Genomic DNA, 13,278 nt, shown 5'->3' with positions numbered 1-13,278 from the left:
TCTTATTGGACAGTGCAGATGGAGTCTATTCCAACATTGCTGCAAAAAGTTCCACCGGATTTAAAAAAAAAAGTTCCATTGGGTAGCGCTGTTTTAGAAGCAGGAATGAAGACAGGGAGATGGATTTTAGCTGATGCCTGACTCACTCACTGCACTGAACCAAACTGAATCTGCTCTACATCTGCAAAGGGACACATTCAGAGATTAAGCTGAAGATGGCTGTGGTATAACTTTTAAGCATGATCTGCTTCAGATTTACCTAAACTGAGAAAGGTCTGTGTTAATCTCTCTGTCTTAGCTAATTAAGAGTCATTTGAAATTTTTTCTTTTCTTTTGAACTCTATAGTACTGTATCTGTGTATATTAGTATTTGTGTCATTTGCTATGAAAGCTTTAGGACCTAAGATTTGAAGCTAAATAATAGTACTTCTTCTTTCAGGAAATACCATGCACTTGTCCTTTAAGGAAAAAAAAAACCCTTTAATTTCTTTTGGTGATTTTAACAGTAAAGTGCTCATGGTAAAAGAAAAAATTAAAATATATATAATTATAAAAAATTAAGTCAATTGTAATCACACTACCCTGAGATAATCATAGTTAATATTTTGATGAATATCCTAGGCTTTATTGGATGCATCTCTACATATAAATAAACTTACAATAATGGGGCCATATTATTCTATATTTTATAATGTGAATGTTACTGAAACGATATATCAATGTCTTTTTATATTAGTATATATTTATTATTTCTATTGGTTGCATAGTACCACACTGTGGATGTACTATTATTTATATGTACAAAACAGTCTTTCTTGTATTGATAATTATTTTGGATATTTTCAAGTTATGATTATTATAAACAACAAGAATAATATCTTTGCTTACACTTTAAAATGCTTTGGATTGTTGGGTCAAAGAGTATAGTACTATTAACATAATAAAGTCAAATAGAAATTTTCTCTATCTCAGGAATACAACACAATTTTAGAAGTTTGATGCTTCTGCAAGTCTTTTGAACTATATAAAGCTTTCAAAGAGGAACTAAAGACTCTAGAACCTGTTATTTAAAAAGTCAAAACTTTCACTATTTGACATACCTAATTTAAATAATTAAACTTGTAAGAGAAAACAGATGATTTCTTAATATCTCTTTCATGAAAATTTCAAGTGTGCTTAGAGAGGAAAAATAACAGTTTAGTAAAACAGTTACGAGCTGACTTTAGAGCCACAGTGATTGAGTTTGAATACCAGTTCTAGCTGTGTGATCTTGGGTAATTTAAGGTGTGCCTCAGTTTCCTGATCTGTAAAATGGGGGAACAACATACCTACCTCATAGGATTTTTGTGATGAACATATCTTGTAGCTATAATATCCCAGTATGTTGTTTGATTGTGTAACATTTCCCTTTCTATAAGGGATATAGGACATACATTTATATGTTAAATGAAAGTGAATGAAAACATTCACTCTTTTTTTCTTTCCTTTGGGATATATTTTCTCTTAGATATCCTAGGGTATCAACTCTAATATGGAACCTACTGGCTCATAATCCAAGCATCTATATTATAACTCGCCCCACTGCTCCCTCCACAAAGCAAGCTACATGTCTTAAAAAGGTCAAATACTGTTATAATGAAAATTTCTATAATACTACCACCATACCAATGATCCATTTATTTCAAGCAATATCTAATAACAACCTGGTAGTACAAAATAGTTGAGAATTTTTGGAAAATTTTCACAGCAAAGTTAGCAATAATTTCATAAATATTCATAAATATATTACTGAAATGATTTCTGAAAATGCTCAAAAACTGCCAGAAAGAAACTAGAATTTAGACATTTAAGTGTGGATTAAAAAACTAATCTACATTCTTATAGCGAGAGCCAGATTTGTTTCTTTTGGTTTCTTTAAATGCTGTATCTTACTGGATTATGAAATGAAACATGCCTTTTCCTTTGTGCATAAATGAGTTTTAAAATCATTGACTTTGGTTATAGTTTTTATATAAAATAATCTTAACAGGTTTGTAAGATCAAGTCAGTAGTTTTAGGAACCTCTCCAAAAGTTCTCAGTTAAAAAAAATAAAACAACAAACTTCAGCTGAGTAAGAAGACTCTTTTCTTACAGGAATTCCTATAATTCTGTTCTTCATAGGAGGGAATATATACACCCCTCCTCCAGGTATCTTTTTTTTTCTCATTGCATTGTAAGGTCTAAACATAAATGATTTTATATTCCTGACATCTTAAACATATTCTTGGTAACAGATTATTACAACTTTCTAGGGAAAAAAGTAGAGCAACCAGCATGCTGAACGAGTGATGCTTTGTTCATATTTTGGCCATAGGTTTGCCTTAAGAAATAGCACACCCTTCAGAATGGAAGAATTTATCTGCCTCCTATTTGATGGGGTTCAGAGCTAAGATGGCTGACTAAATAAACATGGGGGACTGGAATTTCCTTGGAGGCTTTCTGGAGGAAGTTCACGTCCACTCCACCATGATTGGAAAGATGTGGCTCACCGTCCTGTTCATATTTCGAATGCTTGTTCTGGGTGTAGCTGCTGAAGATGTCTGGAATGATGAGCAGTCTGACTTCATCTGTAATACAGAACAACCCGGCTGCAGAAATGTATGCTATGATCAGGCCTTTCCTATCTCCCTCATTAGATACTGGGTTTTGCAGGTGATATTTGTGTCTTCACCATCCCTGGTCTACATGGGCCATGCTTTGTATCAACTGAGAGTTCTGGAGAAGGAGAGGCAGATGAAGAAAGCTCAACTGAGGGGTGAACTGGAGGAGGCAGAGCTTGAAATGCCTGGGGATCGGAGGAGATTGGAGGAAGAACTGCGTCAGCTTGAGCAAAGGAAACTAAATAAAGCTCCACTCAGAGGAACCTTGCTTTGCACTTATGTGATACACATTTTCACTCGCTCTGTGGTTGAAGTTGGGTTCATGATTGGACAGTATCTTTTATATGGATTTCATTTAGACCCTCTATTTAAATGCCACGGCCACCCGTGTCCAAATATAATTGATTGTTTTGTCTCAAGACCCACAGAAAAGACAATATTCCTATTATTTATGCAATCCATAGCTACTGTTTCACTTTTCTTAAATGTTCTAGAAATATTCCATCTAGGTTTTAAAAAGATTAAAAGAGGGCTTTGGGGACAATATAAATTGAAGGATGAACATAATGAATTTTGTACCACCAAGTCAAAACAAAACTTTGCCAAATATCAAAACACATCTGCAAATTCACTGAAACGATTCTCTTTTGCACCTGATTACAGTCTGTTAGTGGAAAAGCAAACACACACAGCAGCGTATCCTGGTTTAAATCCACCTGCATTTCAGACAGATCCTGATAATCACAGTGGAAATGATGACAAAGGCATTTTGGATGAACAGGAAACGCTACTTTCTGAGATGTGCATGCTTAGTACTACCTGTGGTCATCTTCAAAACATCAACTCAAGTAATAAAGAAGACACTCACAAAATATCTGGAAAAGAAGTTAATGGTAACCAGTTGAGGGGAAAAAGAGAAACTGATGGCAAAGACAGCAAAAGGAACCACTACTCTAAAGGTCACTGTTCTATTCCAGGTGATGCTATAGATCTGAACAACCACACGGGGCAGTCACCCCAAACAGCTTTCTCTCTGCCAGCTAACTACACCTGGAAACCGAAATGGCTTCGTGCTGCCTGGGGTCCCTCTGCAGAAAATGAAAACCAGGCATTACCTCCTAAAGGTAACCTCAAGGGCCAGCTCAGAGAGAGCACAATCAGAACCCTTCCTCCTTCACAGGGAGACTTCCATCCACTTGATATTCCAGACACTCCTGATTCTTTGGGAGGGTTGTCCTTTGAATCCGAGTTGGTCAGAACCTGCGGTAACCCTACTGCTTGTCCTCCAAATCATTTAGTGTCGCTGACAAACAATCTCATTGGTAGGCGGGCTCCTACAGACCTTCAGATCTGAACAGCTGTTGGCTTTTAGACATTCTGTGTATTACATTATCAAAGAAGTAGCTTAATGATGGTCGAGCACAGAAAAAACAGATAGGGCAGCTCTACAGACCAGCTGTTCAGACAGACAACTGCAAACCCATCTAAAAAAGGGAAAATGGCTCTAATTCTGAATTGGGAAGGAGTAGTTTCAAGTTCAAAGACATAGAATTACCAAGTCAGGACTACTTTTCTACAGGCTCCCTTCAGAATAACACTAATTTTGGGAAAATCACATGTCAGAATCGAAGCTAAATGGAACCAGGTTTTTCCTTGAAGGGAGCACAGCCTTCAGAGATTGTTCTTAATCTATGTAATTCCCTCTTTTGGTTATTAATCTTTTACTTCTGGACACTGATTAAACTTTGCCCCTGGGACTTAACGCAGTTTCTTTATAGACTGCAACCTGATCTGTCTTGAAGATAATCATAATGTTGCTATCTAGGTAAATAAAATTCTAAAAAGATTGGTCGCTTTCTTTCACCAGTTTATAGTTAGCATCGTGATTTAGTGCCAGGATCGGAGTCTTGGCTCTACTACTCACTGGTTATCTATCCCTGACAGTTTACTAACAGTACGTATCTTACAGGGACGGTGTGAGAATTAAAATAAGAAACATATGTGTTTAATGCACTGCCAGGCACACAGTAAGCGCTCAAAAGTGCTAGTTATTATTAGCACATTACTGCTCACCCTCCGGAGGCCCACATCAAGTTGGCCACAAAACAAGGAGACTCCAAATATAAGAGCTGGAGCCCAAACAGACGATTCTAAGCAGTCCTCCAGCCATTGGAAATCCAAGGGTTGCCCTCGTTAGTGCGCCCTTTTTCAAGATGGGAGTCGACAAGCCAGCACACACACGCTGCCAGAGCTTCTGAGGTCCTAGTTGAGACAGGTCCGCCCACTCCCGGTGTCAAGAGACCCCAGTCTCTGGAATGAGTTCTAGTGCTCCAGGGCTCAGTAGGCCCCGCCCCCTGGCGCCACGCCCATCTTTGGCCCCACCTGGACACTTGTCCGGAGTTACCAAAACCCAGCCTCCTACTAAGTAACCGAATCTCTGCGAGAACCGGAAGAGGAAGGAGAAGTGCTGCTTTGCTAGACAGAGGGGCGGGCGTACGCAGCCTCCTTTGGCTCAGCTCACTGTGGGGCATTCAGAGCGTCCTGGTCGCCATGAAAACGGGCCGCACCCCGGCGGTCCCGGACCGTGGTTCGCAAGTGCGCAGGCGCACGCACCCTTCCGCGCATGAGCAGTGCTGCTCCGAGCCCGCCCGCCACGGTCTCCGGCGCCAGCTACGCCGCTGCCGCTGTCACTATGGCCCATTACAAAGTGAGGGGGGCGCGGCGTGGCTGGGGGCGGGCGGTAGCCAGCCGCTGGTCGGCTCGGGTGGGAGTGGGGGCGCGCGCGCAGATCTGGGGGGCTTGAGGTGGCGAGGCGGAGGCGGCGTTGCCGGACTCCCAGCGCCTTCTTCCTGCTCCGGCTCCCGGGCTTCGGCCACTGACCCGCCGTGTCTCCTCAGGCCGCCGACTCGAAGCGCGAGCAGTTCCGGAGGTACTTGGAGAAGTCGGGGGTGCTGGATACGCTGACCAAGGGTGAGCATGGGCCAGGAGAGGGTTCCTCGTGACCTTGTCGTGCTCCTCGGCGCTGCGCCCCAGACGGGCCGTGGCGTGGGGCAGGAGGGGAACAGGTGGGACCCGTCCCGGGTCCAGCGAGGTGGGCCTCGGGGTTCAGCGGGGACCGGCTCACACCTGGCTGCCGGCCGCCGCCGGGGTCGGGTAGCCTCGCTCTCGCTACCGCTCTCGCCGCAGGGAGTGAAACTCTTGCAGCTGTTGCGAAGTCCCTCCAACTTCCGTTGCTTTGCCTTGAGCAGCCGCAGTGAGCATGTTTGCTAAAGACCTTGAGAGCCCAACTCCTCCCTCCTGACACTTTTTTCGGAGCCCTCAAAATCCTGTACAGAAACATTTTCCTTCGAACAAAGGGCAAGTGGGGAAATGACCAGGTTTGAAAGCGGGCTATAAAGTAGCTAAGTGAACCTAATCCCTGAAGTAGCGGTTTGGCTGTGGCTTTTCAACCGAACCCCGTTTCGTAGTCTATATCAATTCCTACTTTGTGCAGATTTCACAATTAAAGTAGAACCACAGTTTAAAGAGCTTGAGGGCACATCAAAACGGTTATATTGTTTTCACTTTTAAAAATGGAAGCTGTTACACTGTATCTCTTCCTTTGGGGTTTAAGATCTAAGTAGATGAATAAGGTGCTTGAAACTGGGGGGTTCCAAGAAGTAGTGTGGGTACTGCTTATTTCATTAGCTAAGCAGTAAGGCGAATGCCTGTTAGGTATCACTCAACTCACTGGCTGGAACTTTCAAGGGTGCAGAACAGAGGAGTTGGCAGGGATGATGATCTGGGTCCACATGAGAAGTACAGGAAGTATCTGGGAAATAATTTGGAAACCGCTCTTTGTCCAGAAGCAAAAGTTAGGAGAAAATTCTGAGAGAATAACAACTCTGGGTCTTAGCAGAATGCAGGGCTTTTAATTCCCAAGCATGGGCTGGTAATTTTGAGTTGCTACCTTAGGTTCAGGTACCAGTTTCCTATCTCTTTGCAAATAAGTTTCAGTAAACATTTAAGGGACTACGTGAAAGCACTTGTGCTGTCATCTGGGGAGGTATCACAGACTCTTGGAATTTCATCGACCTCCTCCACCTCAAAAAACTCCACAAGCGCACTTCTTTCATTTATTTAACCATTTTATTCAGGTGTCTTTTCTAGGCACCGGGATACAACAGTGGGGGAAAACAAAAGTCCCTGCTCTAAATGAACTTATATCCTAGTTGGGGGAGACAGATAAACCATAGTGTCAACCAGTGGTAAGTGTTATGAAAAAAACATAGCGAAGTAAGGGGATAAGGAGGATGCGTGTGCCATTTTATATAGGGTGGTGAGGCAAGGCCTCTCTTAAGAACATTTGAGCAGAGAGCTGAATGAAGTGTGATGTTGAGTTTCAGGAAGTGTAAGGAGGCCACAGTGGCTGGATGGAGTGAATGAAACATACACTGTTAAGGACAGAGAAGTGACGATAGTGGGAGGTAAATGAAGATATTCAGCCTTGTGGCCATACATGGATTTTCCTTCATGAGAGACTGGAAACCACTAGAGGCTTCTTTTCCCTTACTGACATCTACTGGTATTCCCCCTCAACTTTCCCAGATTTCCAGTCTCCTAAGTAACATCAGACAACAGAGTATCTACTGACATGATCTATTTAAAGTTTGATTTTGTGTACTTTACACAGATTTAACTTATAATTTTTATCCAGCTTATTTCCACATTAAAACGCTAACATTAAAACGCTATAGGGATGGCTAAAGATAAAGATAAGTCATTTGGAAGAAGAGGCATTTTAGTTATTTTGAGCACTGTATCAACCTCTAAAAATCCTGGCTGCTAAGGCAAAAAGGGAAACACTGGGTGTAGATTTCTTGTCTGTTTAAAAGGAAGTATATTTCATCTATAGAAAAGCACAGGAAACTTGACATTTACATTATGTTCTGTAATCATCAACCTTGTAACTACCACTGACAGAAATTTAGAAGCTAAAAGAAAGGGTAGGGGAAGAAGGGAAGAAAAGGTAAGAGTATTCATGTCTTATAAAGTTAGAATTTGGTAGAGATCAGTGGAAATTAATGGAAGAAGAAACAGAAGCTTGAGTACATAGTTTCAAGAAAAAGGTAGTAAGTAGAGGAATTAAAGTGTACTGTAACACTGAAAGAAGAGGGAAGGAGAGGAGAGGGTAGTGATGTGTAAATATGCCAATTTCTCAAAAAACAGTGCTGTAAGTACGTTTAGAAGAGTATCAGAACTTAACGTAAGTTGTTAGTATTAGTTGCCCATTTGATTTTTTAAATACTGTCTATATTTGAAGGGTTATTACAACTCTAAAAAAATAAAAGGGAAGCATGTAAGTTGGTTTATGAGGTGTCCTTAAACTGGGGTCTAGATATGCACATTTTTTTGTGTGTAGATAGTTTTTTGTCTTTGATCAGAGTTTTCAAGGAGTTCCGTGCACAAAAAAATTAACCACTGGTTTAGAGAGATTTTTACTTGAGTCGTATATCCTAGAAGGAATGTGTTCAATAATAAGATGGAAAAGGTAGTGCTGACATGAACTATTGGATATGAAACCACTAAAGTATATATTTTAATACGGATTTGAGCATGTTGATTACTGGTAAAGTTTTTGGTTGGTGGTTGTTTAGCATGTTGTGTGTGAAACTTCATTCTTGAAGAACATTTTGAATTCAGAGCTTCTTCCTTCCAACAGTTAACCATAGCCCGGTTGATTCTCTACAGAGTTTATCTCAAACGTATCTACCTTGTTTTCATCCCTCTATCACTGTAGTGCAGGTCACTCTCTCCCCCCTTTTTTTTTTGGCTGCGCCACGAGGCGCACGTGGGATCTTAGTTCCCCGACCAGGGATTGAGCCCGTGCCTCCTGCAGTGGAAGCGCAGAGTCCTAACCACTGGACCGCCAGGGAATTCCCAGGTCACCCTCTTTAAACTGGATTACCATATCAGCCTCTTAATTGCTCTTCCTGCCCTTAAACCCTTGTCCCACGTGTCAATCTTCCACACAGGAGTCAAGAGTGATCCTGTCACTCCCCTGCTTATAACTGTTTAATTACATGCTATTTTGTTCTTAGGACCAAGGCCCGACTGAACTTGCAGGATCCTCTAGTCTCCTCCCTAACCACCTTTCCAGCTTCCTTTCCTGCCCCCCTTTTCACAACTCCATCTAGACACACTTGAATTTTCAGTTCCTCAATATGTTGTTCTTTTGCCCCTGGCCTTCCCTTTTTATCTGAAACCATTGCCTAGGTCTCAGGTCTTATTTCTCTTTCTTGGGGACGCCTTCCCTGGTGCCCTGGGCTGAGTTAGGTGTTCTTCCAATGTGCTCCTATAACCCATTACCCTATATTGCTGCTTGATAGTCTTTTTTTGTCTAGTTCCGTGTTTATCTTTTGCACTAGACTGTAAATTCATTGAGCAGCGACCTTGTCTGTCTTGTTCACCGTGGTATGGACAGTCCTAGCAATGTGCGTGGTGTATAATAGACACTCAGTATTTACTGGGGTATGGAATATAATTTCAGCCATTTTAATTTAAGACTTTAATTGTTGTTTGTTTCTGCTTTTTGATTTGCAGTTTTGGTAGCCTTATATGAAGAACCAGAGAAACCTAATAGTGCTTTGGAGTATCCTTTTCATTTTTCAAGTCAGAAAAAGGCCTTTATTTTTTTGAACTCGTATTTTTTCACATAGATATTAACCTTTAAAATACTTTTGATTATTGAAAAAATTACTTTCTTTGAGTATTTGGATTTTGATCTCTGGGTAATATTTGTGGTAGGGTGGGGTAACTCTCATCAGAGAATTATTTCAGAAGGCTATTTCATTAGTTTCATTGAGCTCAAGTAAATTCTTAACTTTTATATTAGTTTTTTAAAGCATCACTTAGGAGCTGCTACCCCAGAAAATCCAGAAATAGAGCTGCTTCGCCTAGAATTGGCAGAAATGAAAGAGAAATATGAAGCTATTGTAGAAGAAAATAAAAAACTGAAAACAAAGGTAAAATTTTTGAAAGAATTCATATTAAAAATAATGTCACCTTTAATGATTATATGACCAAAACCTCACTAAAATGGACAGTAGGGGAGGGAGGCGGGTGAATATCAATCTCAGTTAACTGCAAGGCCAAGCTGATGTCCTGTCTAGAAAACCACGAGCAGACTGTAAATAGGATGAGCAAAGTGTGGTCAAGAAGAGGTTCTTGGGAACCTTCATCAACAAAAAGGTGAAAATATTGGTTAATGATTAGTGGCTTATAAGTAAATGGAGATTTCTTAAAGAGTCTTAGGTAGTTGACTTAATAGGTCAATACAGGGCCACTGCTTTGCTAATGGAACCCCTTAGATTGTGCAGTGCACGATCTGCGTAGTCACGTGGTGGCCCTGTAATGTGTTAACTCTGTAAACTTGTTTGCACTTAACCTCGCTACATTTGCTTGCCCTTAATTTTGTCTAGTGCTGAAGTTTTTTCTTTGTTTAAGCTCCCGTGAGAATTTTCATAAAGTTCAAACTAGTCAGCTCTTAAGTCTTTGAGGTTTTACCACATCTGAATCACATGATGCATTTCACTTGACTCTAGGCATTTCTCATGATGTGTTTTATCTTCTCAGCTTTGTGAGATAAGTGACACAGGTGCACAGACCATTTTGTAGGTGAGGAAACTAATGCACAGTGAAGTCTAATTAGCTTCTCAAATCTGACAGCTAACTGGAACAACTCAAATCTTAGCGCAGTGTTGCAGCAGACCCCAGCTCGGCATAACAGAAAATTCAGTGTCTGAAATTATCTGAGATCCCACAGTGCGTAGATGCCACACAACTTTTTGGCACCTTTTAAGTCAAAAGCGTTAGCTGCTCCTCATTGACTGGCTAGATTAATATATGTCACATAATTCTTTTTTTCTGCTTTTTAGGAGAAAGTTCAGTAAACTTACGGTGGAGAGGAAGAAAGTACCTTACTATAAGCCACAACATCTTTGGGAAGATATAGATTATTGCATATCAAGTATTTGTGTAGTGCAGTCATGAATGGGAATTAAGTTTTAGTTTCCCAGTAATTTTAAAGGTTTATTTTAAAAGAACTTTCACTAGGTTTGATTATATTAAATATTAAAATCACTGAGTGGTTTAAAAAGCATAGGATTTTAATATAAACTTACTGATTCAGTAATTAAATTGAATATAATAGTTAACGCATTTTGTTACTATTAAGTTTTTTACCCAATTTAGAATCAAATTCACCTAAACTCCTCTGTCTTTGCCCCATAGCTTGCTCAGTATGAACCACCTCAGGAGGAGAAGCGTGCTGAATAGGATTCTTCTCAGTTGAAAAGACACTGAAAAATGGTTTTGTATGACTTGAATAGTTTGTATAGTATATAATCTTTTCCGAACAGATGCTATAGCACTCTTTTAATATGTTAAATTCACCTATCACACTTTAACTGTTATAAACACATATACTTAGAATCACCAATAAAAACTCAATATAACTTTCTTTGGGTCTTAAAAGCAGGAGAATCAAAAGGGAATCCTGAAAAAAAATCTAAACACAGCCATCTAATTCATTACCTTAAAAGACATTCTGTTTATTAGTCTGACTAGGAATGATGGTACTGGTTGTATTTTAGCCGAGGAAGTTTAGCATGGAGCTATTCCTTGGTTTAGTTCAGGATATGAACACAGGTACAGTCATTCTTTAAAATGAAGATGACAGTGTTGTTTATATTCTCTGTAGGCAGCTGGAGAGATCTGTGTGACATAAGATACTGTTGCATGGGGTCTCATGAATCTTCTGCTCTTGTTTATATAATGCGGAACAAATGACTCTTCTTTGCCACCACTTTGCCTTAGATAACTGTGTGTGTGCCAGTGTGAACTCTGACACCACGTTTCCTTCTATGCAATCATGCCCTATCTGATAATGTTGCCTTGCTTTCCTGTGTGCTTCCGTGGGTCCCAGTTGCACATTGGCCTTTCTGTGTTGTTTTTCAACTTGCTATAATAGCAGTTATCCTGATTGTAATTTATATAACTTTAAAGAGAATCACACTCTTCCCCTGCCTTACTTGTTGCTTAGCTGAACACAGAACAGAGGCAATATAAAATTCTGGGTTCACGCACAAGCTGGGACAAGAAGGGGAATGAGCCATATATCGTGGAAAATTATAGTTTGCGGGTATAATTATATAGTGCTTTTTTCCCCTCAAAGTATTTTTCTAGCCTTGAATTCATTTTATCTTCATTATCCCTGTGAAGTAGGTAGGCAAGTATGAGGGGAGGTGGGGTGCTGAATTTTTAGGCCAAAGACTGATATGAATACAAATTATTTACTAATTGTAGAACCTTGGGCACATCAGTTAATTGCTCTGAGATTCACTTTCCTCATCTGTTAAATGGGAATAATATCTGTGCTGCCTACCTCACAGGGTTGTTGTGAGGGTCAAATGGAATGTATGTGAAAGATTTGTAAATGGTAAAGCACTATATTCTTGTTTGTTAGTCCTTTTTCCTTTCTTGGAAGACCTACAGTCAGATGTTTTGTGTTACTGATCACTTATTTTCCTTATTGATTGACTAGCATTATTAAGAAGTAGTCCTATTTCATGTATTCTGTCCCAATTGTTAGAGAAATATCTTTATTTTTTGGTGAAAACACACAGAAAACAAAATCCAATGAAAGCTGGCTTAACTAGCAAAAGCCTCAGCACCTGCTGGAAACTGTGACCAAGCCAATCATAAGGGCATTTTAATCAGTCATGTTGGCAGAAATGTGGCAATGGTCTGTGCCTCTTCTAGTCACAAGTTTGTTTTTGGAGGGGAGTCAGATACAGTTGGAAGAACATTTACTTGAATTGGTTTATGTTTTACCCGTTCAAGTGCCTCCTACATGGACAGCAGTGGGCTGAGTGCTAGGTGTTATAAAGGTGAACGACTTGTAGTTAGCTATCAGCCACGTATATAACCAACTACAGTGTGGGACAGGATGTGCTAAGAACCACAAATAATAATAAAACATGGCCCCATGGGGGTTTTGGAAGACAGGGAGACTTGGCTTCCTTAAGCAATTGGTATGACAGTCCCTTTGTGGACAGGCAAGTAGAAATTTTTTCTGGCAGCCAACCCTCATTTGCTTTTTTCCCAATGGGACTGGTATTAATATTTATGTAAGTCAGATGACTGTCTCTTGTACCATCCTTTTGAACAGAATGGCAACCTGTGGGTTGGATAATCAGACCTTTTGGGGGAACTGACCTGCTTAAACTGCTGTATCAGTCAGTGCTATGAATTCAGGGTCAGCCTGGCCTCTGGAGGTCCTCTTGAACATTTCTATCAAGGATCTGGATGAAGACAGTATACAAGAAGATGCTCAATGGAGTAAAAAAGGATCCGATCCGTTTAGTTCCTGTTTGTTTCAGCTGCCTTACCTATAAAATGTAGATTTCGTTATCTTGCCTACCTCACAAGGTATTGTAAGGATCAAATTAAACATAATGGATGTAAAAGTACCTTGCAAATTGTAAAGGACTACATATGGGTCAGATGGTAGTAATGCTAATTCTCTAAGTGCCACAAAGTTGGAAGGGCTGGTTGGTAGACTATATTGAAATGAGCTTGAAAATGATCAACAACTTG

The 13,278-nt window shown here is 40.2% G+C and overlaps 2 protein-coding genes across 2 annotated transcripts; both read left to right on the top strand.

Moving 5' to 3' along the window:
• Positions 1-2,393: 2,393 nt before the first annotated feature.
• GJA9 (gap junction protein alpha 9) lies at positions 2,394-4,384 on the top strand. Its single transcript, XM_007164738.2, has one exon. It carries the CDS (start codon positions 2,450-2,452, stop codon positions 3,992-3,994), a length of 1,545 nt encoding a protein of 514 aa, XP_007164800.1. The 5' UTR covers positions 2,394-2,449; the 3' UTR covers positions 3,995-4,384.
• Positions 4,385-5,200: 816 nt separating this feature from the next.
• MYCBP (MYC binding protein) lies at positions 5,201-12,144 on the top strand. Its single transcript, XM_057540681.1, has 5 exons — positions 5,201-5,347; positions 5,538-5,610; positions 9,223-9,271; positions 9,515-9,644; positions 10,912-12,144. Exons 1-5 carry the CDS (start codon positions 5,264-5,266, stop codon positions 10,954-10,956), a joined length of 381 nt encoding a protein of 126 aa, XP_057396664.1. The 5' UTR covers positions 5,201-5,263; the 3' UTR covers positions 10,957-12,144.
• The last annotated feature ends 1,134 nt before the right edge of the window (positions 12,145-13,278 follow it).

This window comes from Balaenoptera acutorostrata, chromosome 1, assembly GCF_949987535.1.
Source record: "Balaenoptera acutorostrata chromosome 1, mBalAcu1.1, whole genome shotgun sequence".
Lineage (NCBI taxonomy): Eukaryota > Metazoa > Chordata > Mammalia > Artiodactyla > Balaenopteridae > Balaenoptera > Balaenoptera acutorostrata.
Note: the sequence above shows the minus strand (reverse complement) of the source record. Positions and strands in the feature narration are given on the sequence as shown.

What these genes read in the sequence shown, in the direction of transcription:
- GJA9 (XM_007164738.2), top strand. Translation starts at nt 2,450, where the DNA reads ATGGGGGACTGGAATTTCCTTGGAGGCTTTCTGGAGGAAGTTCACGTC.
- MYCBP (XM_057540681.1), top strand. Translation starts at nt 5,264, where the DNA reads ATGAGCAGTGCTGCTCCGAGCCCGCCCGCCACGGTCTCCGGCGCCAGC. An exon ending in TCACTATGGCCCATTACAAA is followed by an intron (nt 5,348 to 5,537) that starts GTGAGGGGGGCG and finishes GTGTCTCCTCAG; the next exon opens with GCCGCCGACTCGAAGCGCGA. An exon ending in GCTGGATACGCTGACCAAGG is followed by an intron (nt 5,611 to 9,222) that starts GTGAGCATGGGC and finishes TTTGATTTGCAG; the next exon opens with TTTTGGTAGCCTTATATGAA.